At 46.5% G+C, this 17,846-nt stretch overlaps 1 protein-coding gene across 1 annotated transcript in view; it reads right to left on the reverse strand.

The window, feature by feature from the left end:
* Positions 1–5,199: 5,199 nt before the first annotated feature.
* The window catches only part of LOC134949256 (cytochrome P450 2F3-like), a 75,052-nt gene continuing 62,405 nt past the window's right edge, over positions 5,200–17,846 (reverse strand). Inside the window, exon 9 of the mRNA XM_063937737.1 lies at positions 5,200–8,488. Coding sequence (XP_063793807.1) covers positions 8,277–8,488 — 212 coding nt within the window. The 3' untranslated portion in view covers positions 5,200–8,276. The remainder of the gene's footprint in view (positions 8,489–17,846) is intronic.

A 17,846-nucleotide genomic window follows, 5' to 3' on the forward strand; every position in this document is an offset into this window, starting at 1 on the left:
AGGGAACAGACTGCATGATCTGTGGCTACATGAGTTTGACTCTTAGGGTGGTATTCAAATGATGTATCACGCCCAAACTCGTTTCTAAAGTGATCCCCGTTATCGCGCATATCACTCCCATAGTGATTAGATTTAGCCGTGTAACGGGTTGGGTGCCCTCGCTACTGTGGGGGTAGCAAGCTGAAATGATTATACCACGCCCATCAGTAGAAACGGAATGGGTGTGGAAGGGGGTGAAAAGAATTGAATACCGCCCTGAGGGGTACATTTACTAAGCAGTGATAAGAGCGGAGAAGTGAGCCAGTGGAGATATTTTCCCATCAACCAATCAGCAGCTCTGTATCATTTTATAGTATGCAAATTGTAGATGTTATTTCAGTGCTGATTGGTTGCCATGGGCAACTTCTCCACTGGCTCATTTCTCCGCTCTTATCACTGCTTAGTAAATGTACCCCTTAGTCTGTTTTTGTACACAGTAAGGTTTTTTTCTGGTCTTGCTTCTGGCTATTTGGACACCTGGGGCTGAAAAGGATCAAGGGCCTCTTGAAGAGGCCGAAGAGTTGTGACCAGTGCTGCGTGCAGGCCCGGCGCTACCCGCTCAGCGAAGGGATGCAGTGCAGGGAGGCGCTGGGAGGGAGAGGCGCTCCCCCTGCTCTGCATTCCTTCCCTGCTGCGCCGTCCTGTCCCCCCTGCTGCTGCTGCTGCTGTGCCTGTCACTGTATGACAGGCACTGGCTGCGGCACCTGCATCATGAAAATCCTCCTCCTTCCCCTCCCCTCACCTGTGTGACAGGACAGCGCTGTGCACGAGACATAAGGGGCGGAGCTAAGCGGACGGAAGGGGGCGGGGCTAAACGGGTCAGAAGGGGCGGAGATACACGGACCAGGCTGCTGTAGTGTAGGGAGACTGGCTTAGGTAAGTGAAGTGTGAGAGGGAAATGTGTGTGTGTGTGTGTGTGTGTGTGTGTGTGTGTGTGTGTGGTATGTCTGTGTGCGTTTATGTGTGCTTTAAAGATGCTACTACTACAGGTTGGGCATTACGTGTAACAACGCTACTAATGGGGGCCATTGCGTGTAATGACGCTACTACTGGGGGGTCATTACGTATAAGGACGATACTACTACTTGGGGGCATTATGTATAGGACGCTACTATTACTGGGGGGGCATTACGTATAAGGATGCTACTACTGGGGGGGCATTATATATAAGGACGGTACTACTACTGGGGGTCATTATGTATAAGGACGCTTCTACTACTGGGGATGCACTACGTATAAGGACGCTACTACTACTAGGGCGGAATTATGCATATGGACGCTTCTACTACTGGGGGTGCACTATGTATAAGGACGCTACTACAACTGGAGGGGGCATTACGTATAAGGACGCTACTACTACTACGAGAAATTACGTATAAGGACGCTTCTACTACTGGGGGGGCACTACGTATAAGGACGCTACTACTACTGGTGGGCATGACATATAAGGACGCTACTACTACGGGTGTAGCATTACGTATAAGATGAATAAGATTGTGCTACATTGTGGCGTAATTTTGAATGGGGGTACTATTGTGTGGCTATGCCCCTTACTTGTGAGACCACACCCCTTTTCCCGGTGCGCACCAAAGGAATATGGGAGGGCGCAAATTTATAGTTTGCAGGGGGGCGCCGAACACCCTAGCACCGGCCCTGGCTGCGTGGATTCAACCAGTGCTGTGTGGGCGTAACCAGCAGGGCTGGCTCCAGGCCTACTAGCACCCTGAGCGAAAACATGTAAAAGTGCCCCCCCCCCCCATGCGCGCGCCGAAGGCGCGCGAGCGCTCCAGGAAAAGTGGGCGTGGTCTCTTGGGACGTGGGCGTGGCCTCATAACGTCATATTATTAGACTATAAATAAATATGTTTTCACACCCCCTCTACGCACACAATTAGCAGCCTTACACATAACAGCCACAGTAGTGTTCCCTACACACAATGTCTCCAGTATAGTGCCAGATACACAATGTGCAGTGCCAGGTAGACATGATATGTCCCCCAGCAGTGCCAGCTACACACAATATGCCCCCCAGCAGTGCCAGCTACACGATAGTGTTCACTTTTTAGGGCAGGGAGGGCACATTTTTAAGTTAGGAGGGCAAAATTATGTACATACTGTAATGCTTGTTGCTCATCTACCTACATGGTAAAGCACGGACAGTGCGCGCCGAAGGCGCACAGCAAAAATTTAGGGGCGTTGCTTCGTGGGGAAGGTGCGTGGCCACATAATAGTGGCAATTCGCATTACACCACACAGTAGTGCAGTTAATACACACTGCACCAGGTAGAACCTCCTAGACACTTTGCGCCAGGCAGAGCACGTTAGACACTTTGCGCCAGGCAGAGCACGTTAGACACTTTGCGCCAGGCAGAGCACGTTAGACACTTTGCGCCAGGCAGAGCACGTTAGACACTTTGCGCCAGGCAGAGCACGTTGGACACATTGCCTAGCCACACACTACATGATATGCTCCCCAGCCGTGCCAGCTACACATGACATGCCCCCCAGCAGTGCCAGCAACACATGACATGCCCCCCAGCAATGCCAGATACATAAATGGCCACACAGTGCCAGATATGTAGATACAGAAAAGCCCCCACAGTGCTAGATAAATGCCCCCACAGTGCCAGATATGACCCCACAGTGCTACATAAATGCCCCCACAGTGCCAGATAAATGCCCCCACAATGCCAGATAAATGTCCCCACAGTGCCAGGCAAATTCCCCCCACAGTGCCAGATAAATGCCCCCACAGTGCCAGATAAATTCCCCCCACAGTGCCAGGTAAATGCCCCCACAGTGCCAGATACAGAAAAGCCCCCACAGTGCTAGATAAATGCCCCCACAGTGCCAGATAAATGACCCCACAGTGCCAGATATGACCCCACAGTGCTACATAAATGCCCCCACAGTGCCAAATATGACCCCACAGTGCTACATAAATGACCCCAGTGCCAGATAAATGCCCCCACAGTGCCAGATAAATGCCCACAGTGCCAGATAAAATGCCCCCACAGTGCCAGATAAATGCCCACAGTGCCAGATAAAATGCCCCCACAGTGCCAGATATGCCCCCAGTGCCAGATACACATGCCCCACAGTGTCAGATATGCCCCCAGTGCCAGATACACATGCCCCACGTGCCAGATATGCCCTCAGTGCCAGATTCACATGCCCCACGTGCCAGATATACATGCCCCACAGTGTCAGATATGCCCCCAGTGCCAGATACACATGCCCCACTGTGCCGGATATGCCCCCAGTGCCAGATACATATGCCCCACAGTGCCAGATACACATGCCCCACAGTGCCAGATATGCCCCCAGTGCCAGATATACCTGCCCCACAGTGTCAGATACACATGCCCCACGGTGCCAGATATGCCCCCAGTGCCAGATGCACATGCCCCCCAGTGCCAGATATGCCCCCAGTGCCAGATACACATGCCCCACAGTGCCAGATATGCCCCCAGTGCCAGATACACATGCCCCACAGTGCCAGATATGCCCCCAGTGCCAGATACACATGCCCCACAGTGCCAGATATGCCCCCAGTGCCAGATACACCTGCCCCACAGTGCAAGATATGGCTCCAGTCCCAGAAACACATGTCCCCACACAGTATCCCCCCCCAAAAAAAGTGCTGCTCACCGCGGTGCTGCTTCCGATGGTCCTCTTGGGCTCTTGGGCGGGGAGGAGGCGGCGGCGGCGGCTGCTGCTTCTGCTGTGAGGACGGAGAGGAGAGCGCAGCACTGCGCTCTCCTTCCCCTCAGTCTCCGGCGGGTGGGCGGCTGGGCGCACTAAACGGACCAAACTCAGTGCGCGCTATGCGCACTGAGTAGTTTTGCATAGTCCCGCCCCCAGAACAGAGTCAGCCACTGACTGCTGGCTGGGAGTGGGACACGGAGGCGGGCCGGGGACGGAGCTGGAGCTGCACACTGACACAGGACCAGGCTCCAGGCTCCAATATGGCGGTGCCAGCGTGCGGCGCCCATTAGGGGTGGCGCCCTGCGCGGCCGCTCTATTGGTACATGCCTGGAGCCGGCCCTGGTAACCAGTGCTATGTGGGTGTAACCAGTGCTGTGTGGGTGTAACCAGTGCTGTGTGGGTGTGGCCAGTGCTGTGTGGGTGTGGCATGTACACCATCTGCCCCAATGTCACCCTAAATGCATAATAGTAGAAAAATTGCATCATTTTGTGATAGAACTTGAAAGACAATTTTAATACTTGATATATGGCTGACAGTGTGGCATCTAGTCAGCTGGTCATCATTTATTATTTTTATGTAGAAGCAGTTGCATCCAACCCAATGTTAGTCTAGACTTGTCTTCTAATGTGATCTGGATATTACAGTGCACTTTCTTTTAATTTCCAGAATCTCTTCAGCAAGTGAACAATGTATAATTTGCATACATTAGATTACATTTTGATTGGTACTCAGAGTGTTTTAACAGAGGAGGGGGCCCATGTGCAGACTCCAGGTGGGCTCCCTCCTCTTCACGATGCAGTAGACACTGGCTTTGTGCGCAGGTCTCCCGAAACATGGCATCCGTCATGGTCTGGAGACTAGGTTCCTACTGTACATGAGCAGCGCCCATTTTGGCAGTGACTTTTTTTTTACCGCTGCTGCTGTAACGAAGGGCTCCGGAAAGGTAAATAATAAACATTGGGGCAATGTGTGCAGTGTGAGCCCCCCCTGCACACATTGCATCCATTATATAAATGCCAATATTTGCACTGTACTACTTGCATTTTGAGTCTGTCATTTTTATTGCATCTGACGCACAATAAACAATATTTTTATCTATTATATTGTGTTAGAACTAACAAGTTGTGCACATGGTTGCAATAAAAAAAAACAATGAACATTGCAACACATACAGTAGTTAAGCATAAATAGCTAAATAAACTTTTCTTTCTTTTATGTTTTCATACAGCTACAGTAGCTGTAGTTCTTCAATTAGTTTTAGAAAATGAACTTGCTACCTTTATCAAATGGTGATAAGTTCTGATACATACTGTAGGTTTGACTTGAATGTAATGTTTCACAAAGCGCATTTCTTAATGTAGGAAAAGTGTTTATCGTGTGGTTAAATAATTTGAGCTGTGAAAAGTTCTTTACATATATATTTTTAATTAAGATACAGAAGAAATAAGAATATCGATGTGACATGACTTTATTGAACCAACATTTTTAAGTACACCACAGTAATTTTACCAATCACATAACAAAATCTATTTAGGTTTCATATTTTCTAAATGATAGTAACTACAGTATATTAGAAATGAAACATACATATAAAATATATAGAAGCACATTAAGCTACAGTACTATGAAAGTTTGGTGTTGCAATTACCTTCAGCCTGACTTTCTATTTAAAAGCTATCTTTATAACATTACTTGTTACATATGGTGTATTCAGAAAAATTATTGAAGAAAGGGATAATAATACACGTTAGCTATCTATTTCCTCATTCTGCCTTCTGCACTTGTCTTAGTTCCATTGTAGTATAAGACTCATTGTATGGTTGACGGTCTTACCTATGGAGGCAGTCAGCGGCGGATTTACAGTAGGAGTGAGGGCACAACGATGGAACCCCCCCTGCCTAAATTGTATCATTTTTATTGCTTGGTTATAAGCACTTATTTGATGAAAGCCAATTTAATAGAATAATAAAAAAGGCACTAACTGATATTTTTTGTATTTTTAATTACGTATACATATTTACTAAGAGGGACAGCTTACAGGGTACAGTATGTGCATGTCCTACCTGCTTAAACTCCATTCAAGATGGCATATGGTTTAGTACAGTACAGTACAGTACAAATATTTTGCAGTTACTGGTACTTTTTGGGCTGATCGAAATGCTGCACCCAAACAAGTGCTGCCCCTAGGCACATCCCTCAAGTGCCTAATGGGAGATTCATCACTGGAGGCAGTGAACCCTTTCGTGGGGCCCTCCCTCCAATGCATTCTTGAACAGTTCTCCTTGTACAGTTAGAATACTACATGCCAAACATCTAAAGTACTATGGCCCTCATTCCAAGTTTATCACTCGCTAGCTACTTTTAGCAGCCATGCAAACGCATTGTCGCCACCCACGGTGGAGTGTATTTTCACTTTGCAGGAGAATGAACGCCTGTGCATCCGCGCGGCTGCAAACACATTTAAGGCAGAACAAGACCAGCCCTGTAGTTACTTATCCTGTGCGATGATTGCTGCAATGAATTACATGGTAATGATGTCAGATACCCACCCAGCAAACGCCCGGCCACACCTGCGTTTTCCCAAACACTCCCAGAAAACGGTCAGTTGCCACCCAGAAACTCCCACTTCCTGTCAATCTCCTTGCGTCCGCCAGTGCGACTGAAAGCGTCGATAGAACCTGTGCAAAACCACAATGCTCTTTGTACCCGTACGCCACGCGTGTGCATTGTGGTGCTTACGCATGCGCAGTTTTGACTTTTTTTTAAATGATCACTACGCAGCGAACAATGGAAGCTAGCGATCAACTCGGAATGAGGGCCTATATACTTTATACTCATTGTCCACTTTATTAGTTACACCTGTAAACCTGCTTGTTTATGCAAAACATGTTGCAGCAACTCAATGTGTAAAAACATGCAGACATGGGTGTTCATTCCGAGTTGTTCGCTCGTTGCCGATTTTCGCTATGCTGCGAATTGTTGCTAACTGCGCATGCGCATGGTACGCAGCGCGCATGCGCTAAGTTATTTAGCACAAAACTTAGTAGATTTGCTGGTGTTTGTAGGACGCTTTTCAGTCGCACTGCTGATCGGTAAATGATTGACAGGAATGGGGCGTTTCTGGGCGACAACTCAGCGTTTTCACGGCGTTGGCTAAAAAACGCAGGCGTGCCAGTGAAAAACTCGGGAGTGTCTGGAGAAACGGAGGAGTGGCTGGCCGAACGCAGGGCGTGTTTGTGACGTCAAACCAGGAACTAAACAGACTGAGCAGATCGCAATCTGTGAGTAGGTCTGGAGCTACTCAGAAACTGCAAAGAATTATTTAGTAGCAATTCTGCTAATCTTTTAATCGCAATTCTGCTAAGCTAAGATACACTCCCAGAGGGCGGCGGCCTAGCGTGTGCAATGCTGCTAAAAGCAGCTAGCGAGCGAACAACTCGGAATGAGGGCCATGGTCAGAAGTTTCAGTCGTAGCTGGGACAAAACAAGTGTAGGTGGCAGATACTGTAGGTGACTTTGAACATGGAATTATTGTTTTTACCAGTTGTGATGGTTTGAGTATCTTAGATACTGCTACTTGTGTAAGGTCCTGGTATTTTCATAGAAAAGTCTAGGCTACTAAGAGTGGTAGAAAAAACACCATAAGCAATAATTATCAGTTCTTTGAAAATAAAATGCATTGTTTATGGTCAGAGAAGGATGGTCAGAATGGATCAAGCTGACATAAGGTGAGAGTAACCCAAGCAATCATGCTTTACAACTGTGTTATGCAGAAAAATGTTTCTAAATGCACAGAACATTGGGGGTAATTCAGACCAGATCACTCGCTAACGTTTTTTGAACCGCTGCAATCAGATCAGAACTGCACATGCGTACGCACCGCAATGCGCAGTCGCGTCGCACAGGTACAAGGCGGTTCGTTGCTCTGCGATGGGTTTGTGAATCCATTTGCACGGGCGATCGCAAGGTGATTGACAGGAAGAAGGCGTTTGTGGGTGGCAACTAACCGTTTTTTGGGAGTGTTTGGAAAAACGCAGGTGTTCCTAAGAGTTTGCAAGGCGGGTGTCTGTCGTCAATTCCGGTTCCGGACAGGCTGAAGTGATCGCAGCAGCTGAGTAAGTCCTGGGCTACTCAGAAACTGCACAAGATCTTTTTATACCACTTGGCTGCACATGCGATCGCACACTTGCACAGCTAAAATACACTCCCCGGTCGGCGGCGACTATGCGAACGCAGGACTGCAAAAAACAGCTAGCGAGCGATCAGGTCTGAATTACCCCCATTGAACGTTAAAGTAGATGGGTTACAGAAGCAGAAGACAACACTGGGTTCCACTCCTGTCAGCAAAGAAAAGAAAATGGAGGCTACAGTTGCCACAGTCCCACCAAAACTGGAAAGCTGAACACTGTTAAAAAACATACAGTAGCTAAAACTCAAGCACCTTGTTCTGTGTCTTAAATCAATTGTTAAATCATTTTGATGCAGCTTATTTCCTATACATAATTACTTTTGCATGTATTTTCTTTCAATTATTTACTGTATGATGTATTGTAGAGAGACCAGTAGACTAAAATACAGCACTTGTACTTAGTAGGGAGATTTCCCAGTCCACTTCCTGTTGGCCTGACGTCTATCTCATCTTTGCCAATCACCGGTTTAAAGTTGAAATTTTGCAGCAGACTTGTGAAGAGGAGAAAGAGTTCCATCCGGGCCAGGCTCTCTCCTATACACACCCGCTTCCCTGGACAGAGAAAAACAGACATGTGTACAGTAAACCTTTCTGTTAGATGTAATAAGCATTCAGTGATTTGTCAGTGCTACTAAATGCACCAGATAGAAACATAGAAACATAGAAATTGATGGCAGATAAGAACCACTTGGCCCATCTAGTCTGCCCCTTTTTTTTATCCTTTAAGTAATCTCAACCCTTTTTGAACCTTAGTTCTTTGTAAGGATATTCATATGCATATCCCAAGCATGTTTAAATTGCTCTACGTCTTTGCCTCTACCACCTCTGATGGGAGGCTATTCCACTTATTCACTACCCTTTCTGTGAAGTAATTTTTCCTTAAATTTCCCCTGAACCTGCCTCCCTCCAGTTTCAGTGTCTGTCCTCGAGCTCTAATACTTCTCTTCCTTTGAAGAATGTTTCCCTCCTGAACTTTGTTAAGACCCTTGGTATATTTTTAAAGTTTCTATCATGTGCCCCCTTTCCCTTCTCTCCTCCAAACTGTACATGTTAAGATCTTTTAGCCTTTCTGGGTAAGTTTTGTGATGTAGGCCATGCACCATTTTAGTTGCCATTCTTTGTACACTCTCTAATTTATTTATGTCCTTTTGGAGATGTGGGGGTATATTTACTAAGGTCCCGATTTTGACCGAGATGTTGTTTTTTCTTCAAAGTGTCATCTCGGGAATTTACTAAACTCAAATCACGGCAGTGATGAGGGCATTCGTATTATTTTGGAAGTCCTAGGAAAAAATTATGAATCAATACACCATCGGTCAAATACGCCTGGAATTTGGTAGAAATCGGCCATTTACTAAAAAGTGCAAATCACAAACACTGTCGACAATAGCCAAACACTGCCATGCTGAAATACAAATCGTGAAAAAGTGCTAAAAAAAAACAGACCTGCTTTTTTTTACCGTGTTCGGATAGGCATGCACGGATCCATGAGATCCGTGCATGTTTTTCAGTAGGAAGGGGTGGGAAATTGTTATTTTTGTTAAAAAAATGCATGGGGTCCCCCCTCCTAAGCCAAACCAGCCTCGGGCTCTTTGAGCCGGCCCTGGTTGAAAAAATATGGGGGAAAAAATGACAGGGGTTCCCCCATATTTAAGCAACCAGCACCGGGCTCTGCGCCTGGTCCTGGTTCCAAAAATATGGGGGACAAAAAGCGTAGGGGTCCCCCGTATTTCTGAAACCAGCACCGGGCTCCACTAACCAGATACATAATGCCACAGCCGGGGGACACTTTTATCTAGGTCCCTGCGGCCCTGGCATTACATAACCAACTAGTCACCCCTGGCCGGGGTACCCTGGAGGAGTGGGGACCCCTTCAATCAAGGGGTCCCCCCCTCCAGCCACCCAAGGGCCAGGGGTGAAGCCCGAGGCTGTCCCCCCCCCATCCAAGGGCTGCGGATGGGAGGCTGATAGCCTTTTTGTCAAAAAATGAATATTGTTTTTAGTAGCAGTACTACAAGTCCCAGCAAGCCTCCCCCACAAGCTGGTACTTGGAGAACCACAAGTACCAGCATGCGGTGGAAAACTGGGCCCGCTGGTACCTGTAGTACTACTACTAAAAAAATACCCCAATAAAAACAGAAGACACACACCTTGAAAGTAAAAGTTTAATACATACATCCACACCTCCATATACACATACTTACCTATGTTCACACGAGGGTCGGTCCTCTTCTCCATGTAGAATCCATGGTGTACCTGTTGAAAAAATTATACTCACAAAATCCAGTGTAGATGGCTCCTCTTTTTCTCAATTTGTAATCCTGGTACTTTGCAAAATAGCAAAACGGACACCCGACCTCGCACTGAAAGGGGCCCCATGTTTTCACATGGGACCCCTTTCCCCGAATGCCAGGAACCCCCCCTGACTTCTGTCTAAGAGGGTTCCATCAGCCAATCAGTGAGCGCCACGTTGTGGCACCCTCCTGATTGGTTGTGTGCTCCTGTAGTGTATGACAGGCAGACCCGGCAGTGTTACAATGTAGCGCCTATGCGCTCCATTGTAACCAATGGTGGGAACTTTGTGGTCAGCGGTTGACCGAAAGTAACCTCACCGCTAACCACAAAGTTCCCACCATTGGTTACAATGGAGCGCATAGGCGCTACATTGTAACACTACCGGGTGCTGCCTGTCATACACTACAGGAGCACACAGCCAATCAGGAGGGTGCCACAATGTGGCGCTCCCTAATTGGCTGATGGAACCCTCTTAGACAGAAGTCAGGGGGGGTTCCTTGCATTCTGGGAAAGGGGTGCCATGTGAAAACATGGGGCCCCTTTCAGTGCGAGGTCGGGTGTCCGTTTTGTTATTTTGCAAAGTACCAGGATTACAAATTGAGAAAAAGAGGAGCCATCTACACTGGATTTTGTGAGTATAATTTTTTCAACAGGTACACCATGGATTCTACATGGAGAAGAGGACCGACCCTCATGTGAACATAGGTAAGTATGTGTATATGGAGGTGTGGATGTATGTATTAAACTTTTACTTTCAAGGTGTGTGTCTTCTGTTTTTATTGGGGTATTTTTTTAGTAGTAGTACTACAGGTACCAGCGGGCCCGGTTTTCCACTGCATGCTGGTACTTGTGGTTCTCCAAGTACCAGCTTGCGGGGGAGGCTTGCTGGGACTTGTAGTACTGCTACTAAAAACAATATTAATTTTTTGACAAAAAGGCTATCAGCCTCCCATCCGCAGCCCTTGGATGGGGGGGACAGCCTCAAGCTTCACCCCTGGCCCTTGGGTGGCTGGAGGGGGGGGACCCCTTGATTGAAGGGGTCCCCACTCCTCCAGGGTACCCCGGCCAGGGGTGACTAGTTGGTTATGTAATGCCAGGGCCGCTGGGACCTAGATAAAAGTGTCCCCCGGCTGTGGCATTATGTATCTGGCCAGTGGAGCCCAGTGCTGGTTTCAGAAATACGGGGGATCCCTACGCTTTTTGTCACCCGTATTTTTGGAACCAGGACCAGGCGCAGAGCCCGGTGCTGGTTGCTTAAATATGGGGGAACCCCTGTCATTTTTATTCCCATATTTTTTCAACCAGGACCGGCTCAAAGAGCCCGAGGCTGGTTTTGCTTAGGAGGGGGAACCCCACGCAATTTTTTTTTTATTTTAACACTGATTTCTGTTTTAATAAAGGTGCACAATGAAGCCCAGCACGGATCTCTCAGATCTGGCCGAGATTCATTGTATTAAAGTCGGCAGTGTTTTACAAGTCACTCACGTAAAACACTGCAAAAAAAAAACGAATGACATCGACATCGGGAAATATGAAAATGCAGAATACGACAGCTTAGTAAATTAGTCGTAATAAATTCAAAAAGTTGCAACTTTACACTTTCGATGTCATTCGTGATTGAACTTTAACCTCAGTCGGGAAAATACGAATTTTAGTAAATATACCCCGTGGTCTGGATTTTGGCGGTGACTGGTTTTGATTTTAGTTTAGGTTTTGAATTTTTCCCAAAAATGTACAAAAAAGCTAACATCACATAATTTGGGCCTTGTTTTGCTCATAGAGTATTATTAACCTCAATAACATTAAATTCCAGTCATTTCCACTGAATTTTGACCACCTCACAGTTCACAATTTTGTTCACCAACATAGGCCAAAAGCTGGCTGGCTAAACTAAGCAGCAGAGCAGCGGCACAAACACGCGGCAGTTATTTCTGTTTAAAAATGTTTAGCAAATTAGTAATTTATTGGTAATAACCTATCGAACCAACTTGTAAGTACCTTCAATAGAAAACAATCCAACACAGAAGTTTACTGAGAATCGTGTGAAGAATATCATTGCTCTAAAAAGTAGTAGTAGTTAATAAACAGCAAAGAACAAAAATTAAACCATGTGTAAAATAGCAACAACAGATGTGGATGCCCCCTAAACAAGTGCACGTGCTCCCAGCACATGCCTATTCTCAGTGCCCAACCCCACCTGGGGCCACTGATGACTGGCACTCTGTGACCATGTAAAGCCCCAATCAATCAGCCTTTTTGTTGAGCAGTCACTAAAATCTCCCAACCATAAAAACAGCATTCCATACCTGCAGGTCAGATACAGTGTGGGTCGGCTACATTGCGGGAAACAGTGTGGGTTGGATACAATGCAGTTTGGATACAGTGTGTGTTGGATATAGTGTGGGATACAGTGTGTGTTGCTTACAGAGCAGGTCAGATACAGTGCGGGTCAGTACACTGCAGGTTGGCTACAGTGTAGGATACAGTGCAGATTGGATACAGTGCAGGTTGGATACAGTGCGGAATACAGGGTGGGTTGGAAACAGTGCAGGTCGGAAACAGTATGGGTTGGATACAGTGCAGGATACAGTGCAGGTTGGATACAGATTGGGTTGGATACAGTGCAGGATACAGTACAGCTTGGATAAAGTGCGGGTCAGATACAGTGTGGGAATCAGTATGGGATGTACAAAGTGAGGATTGAATACAAAGTGAGTTGGAAATAGTGCAGGTTGGATACAGTGTGGGTTGGATAAAGTGTGGGACACAGTGCAGGTTGGATACAATGCAGGTTGGATACACTGCAGGTCGGATACAGTATGGTTCGGAGACAGTGTAGGTCGGATACACTAATAGTGCACTGACTGTGCCGGTTGTGTCAGCAGTGTCCTCAGTGCAGTGGTGCCGGCGGTTTCCTCAATGCAGGGGTGCTGGTGGTTTCCTCAGTGTGCGGGTTTCAGCAGTGTCTGTAATGCTGGGATGCCAGCGGTGTTGGCTATGCAGGGGCTGCTGGTGGTGTCCTTACTGCGGCGATGCTGGTGGTGTGGGTGCTGTTGGTGTCGGCAGTGTGGGAGTGCTGGCGGTGTCAGCAGTGTGGGAGTGCTGGCGGTGTTGGCAGTGCAAGGATACCAACAGTGTACTCAGTGGAGTAGTGCCAGCGGTGTCAGCAGTGCGGGAGTGCCGGTGGTGTCATCAGTGCGGGGATGCCGTCAGTGTGGGAGTGCAGGCCAGGTGTTCTCAGTGCGGTAGGGGGACACAATTTTCTGTGCTTCTGCCCCATTTAAGTCTATAAATAAGCACTTATTGGCTGAGAGCCATAACAGATGACTCTCTCAGCCAATTAGCAGTCAGTGCATTTATTTTAATGGGACTCTTGAAATTGGGGCCCGAGGCAAACCACAAGATCCAACAGTGGGATCTTAAGGTTTTGCATCGTAAAGGGATCCTGGGCTGACAGATTTCTTAAAATCCAAACCGATCATCACTAATTAGTACTGTCCAGATAAGTCTAATTGCAGAGTAATGGACAATAAAATAAACCATGCAACCTGCCCACTAGTGTTTCCTATGATTTTAACAATAATAAAAATAACAATACTTACTTAACTTAAGTGAGCACAATGTTTCGGAAAATGTTGTGTGTGCTCCTTTAAGGTCACTTACGGGTCCACAGCAGCAGCAGGGGAAGGCACTGGTACAGCAGGAGTTAAGCGAGGACCCTGGTCCGATCACATGGTCTGGATGTGAAAATCTGATAGGGCAGGGAAGCTTGGGAACAGAGGAGCCTTTTGGGAAGAAGGCCTCGTGGAGACTGGAGGTGCTGGAGGCATGCTGAGCAAGGAGCAGAGCGGGAGCTAAGAATGGGTGTCAGCCGGAGGGTCACGCTGGGCAGTGAGAGCAGTACAGCAGAATGGATGCAGCAGGGTGCTGCTGGAGAGCCATGTCCTGGGTGAGCAAGTGTTGAGACGTCGTAGCCAGAGACCACCGCCAGGTCTAGTGAAAGGCGCGGACACCGCAGCCATATTGTAACGGTGAGGAAGCATGGAAAACTGGTCCAGCAAGTGAAATACTCCACTCTTAGGTTCTGAGTGAGTACATTGGAACGGATTGACGAAAGCAACGGGCAGGTTTAACATTCAGCTTAAGTATCCATTCTTACCAGATGTGCAGTGTTAGAAGGGTGCAGACAGCATAGCGCCATAATCCACAAGCTAAACCCTGCCAAAGGGTTATTAAAGACAACCATTTGCCCTGCATTGACACTGTTTGGACATTAAAGAATGATTTTTTTTGTACATATGCAAGGCAGACAATTATTCTGGAAAGGACTGAGTTATTTATGGAAGTATAAGTAAAAGCCCTGTAACTGAGAGAGACTGAGTTTTTTCAAACAAAAGACCCTCATTGCTAATTGAGTTAAATTTGCCAGAGACATTACTATCACTTTGCTAGCTACACCCTTTTTGGATAGAACTGAGGTACATTTGTCATTATCACAACCCTGGATTCTTTATACATCTGTGTAAAAGTCCCCCATTGACACGCTGTGGCACTACAGAATTCTACCAGAGCTCCAACTATTATTGCCCATGAAAATCATTGTACCTTGGCTAGGGAAAGCTATAAAGTTAGTGTTTGTTATTGCTGACTGTGTTTTTCATCACCCTACTCATGACCACATTACAGACTGTGATTCCAATTATAAACTATCCATATCTGTGATTCAAATCGATTGTGTTTTGCATTTTGAATGATCCACTATGGTGTGAACTGTAGCCAACTGTCTTTTATGATGCCCAATTCTTGTTGTGATTATTCAAATTTAATGGCAATTAACCAATCATTATCTTCAATCCAGAGTTCATTGGGGCTCAGTAAAAAGACATCCTGGTGGAATTGCTGACTCACTCCTGTTTCATATTAATCTATCCTACTTCTCTGAGCACAGTACTACAGGACAATGGGGGTCATTCCGAGTTGATCGCTAGCTGCCGTTGTTCGCAGTGCAGCGATCAGGCTAAAAATTGGCATTTCTGCGCATGCGTACGGGCCGCAGTGTGCACGCTCGACGTACTTTCACACAAAACTATGCAGTTTCACACAAGGCCGAGCGACGCTTTTCAGTCTCTCTGCTGATCGTAGAGTGATTGACAGGAAGTGGGTGTTTCTGAGTGGTAACTGGCCGTTTTCCGGGAGTGTGCTAAAAAACACAGGCATGTCAGGTAAAAACGCAGGCGTGCCTGGGGAAACGGGGCGTGGCTGGCCGAACGCAGGGCATGTTTGTGACGTCAAAGCAGGAACTAAACAGACTGAAGTGATCGCAAGGAAGGAGAAGGTTTGAAGCTACTCTGAAACTGCTTGAAAAAATGTCTGCACTATTCTGCTAACCTTTCGTTCGCACTTCTGCTAAGCTAAGATACACTCCCAGAGGGCGGCGGCTTAGAGTTTGCACTGCTGCTAAAAGCAGCTAGCGAGCGATCAACTCGGAATGAGGGCCAAAGTGCGGGGATAAACATTTTAGGGGAAAGGTCCATCACATAGCCACCCAACACCTGTGATACCTCTCACCCACTTAGACATACAGTGCCTTGCCAAAGTATTCACCCCCAGATTTTTATTTATAAATGTTCTTTTTTATATACATTTTTTTTCCATTTCACTTCACCGACTTAGACTATTTTGTGCAGATGCATCACATAAAATTCAGATAATTTTTTTTTTAAATTACAGGTTGTAATGTAACAAAATAGGTAAATAGCCAAGGGGGGGGGGGGGCTTTGGCTTTTTACCTATTTTGTTACATTACAACCTGTAATTAAAAAAAAAATTATATGAATTTTATGTGATGCATTTGCACAAAATGGTCTAAGTCGGTGAAGTGAAATGGAAAAAAAATGTATATAAAAAAGAATTTTTATAAATATAAATCTGAAAATTGTCACATGATCTGTCAGTATAAACACACCTTTTCTGAAATGTCCCATAGGCTGCAACACCACTAAGCAAGAGGCATCACACCATGAAGACCAAGGAGCTCTCCAAACAAATCAGGGACAAAGTTGTTGAGAAGTACAAGTCAGGGTTGGGTTATAAAAAAATATCCAAATCTTTGATGATCCCCCGGAGCACCATCAAATCCATCATCTTCAAATGGAAAGAACATGGTACCACAACAAACCTGCCAAGAGAGGGCCAGCCACCAAAGCTCACAGACCGGGCAAGGAGGGCATTAATCAGAGAGGCAGCACAGAGACCAAAGATAACCCTAAAGGAGCTGCAGAGTTCCACAGCAGAGACTGGTGTATCTGCGCATGTGACCACAATAAGCCGTACACTCCATAGACCTGGGCTTTATGGAAGAGTGGCCAGAAAAAAGCCATTACTTAGTGTTAAAAATAAAAAGGCACATTTTGAGTTTGCCAAAAGGCATGTGGACAACTCCCCAAATGTATGGAGCAAGGTGCTCTGGTCAGATGAGACTAAAATGTAACTTTTTTTGGCCACCAAGGAAAACGTTATGTCTGGTGCAAACCCAACACATCACCACAAGAACACCATCCCCACAGTGAAACATGGTGGTGGCAGCATCATGCTGTGGGGATGTTTTTTAGCAGCAGGGACTGGTAAACTGTTTTGAGTCGAGGGAAAGATGGATGGTGCTAAATAGAGTGATATTCTTGAGCAAAACCTGTTTCGATCTACCTGTGATTTGAGACTGGGACGGAGGTTCACCTTCCAGCAGGACAATGACCCGAAGCTTACTGCTAAAGCAACACTCGAGTGGTTTAAGGGGAAACATTTAAATGTGCTGGAATGGCCTAGTCAAAGCCCAGATCTCAATCCAAATGAGAATCTGTGGTCAGACTTGAAGATTGCTGTTCACAAGCAGAAACCATGCAACATGAAGGAGCTGGAGCAGTTTTGCCTTGAGGAATGGGCAAAAATCCCAGTGGCAAGCTCATAGAGACTTATCCAAAGCGACTTGCAACTGTAATTGCCGCAAAAGGTGGCTCTACAGAGTATTGACTTTAGGGGGGTGAATAGTTATGCACGCTGAAGTTTTCTCTTATTTTGTTCTATTTGTTGTTTGCTTCACAATCATTAAAAAAAAACATCTTCAAAGTTGTAGCCATGTTCTGTGAATGAAATTATGCAAACCTTCAAACAATCCATTTTAATTCCTGGTTGTGAGGCAACAAAATATGAAAAATGCAAAGGGGGGTGAATAGCTTAGCAAGGCACTGTACAGTACCTGCCAACCTCAGGGTGTTACACAATTTATTGTGTTTTTTGGTGAAAAAAATCTTTTTACTGCATCCCAATATGCATGGCCGCTAAGAGAAATCCTGGGACCCGGTACAATAATTTTCTGGGGCCCCCTGCCCCCACTGAAGGTGGTGTGACCACAGCATGATGAGGGCATGGCCACTCCTCTTTGTGGGAGTGTCTAGCACATCAGAAGCCCCCACTCACAGGAGCATGACATGCCTCCGAGCCAGGGCAGTAGAGAGCCTGGCTGTGCTCTGGTACTTTTCAGGGGACATGGTCTACTCAAAGGAGGCATGGACCTGGGCCCCCACTGGGCGCCTCTATTAGACCTGGGCCCAGGTAATTT

This window comes from Pseudophryne corroboree, chromosome 8 (assembly GCF_028390025.1).
Source record: "Pseudophryne corroboree isolate aPseCor3 chromosome 8, aPseCor3.hap2, whole genome shotgun sequence".
NCBI classification, from domain to species: domain Eukaryota; kingdom Metazoa; phylum Chordata; class Amphibia; order Anura; family Myobatrachidae; genus Pseudophryne; species Pseudophryne corroboree.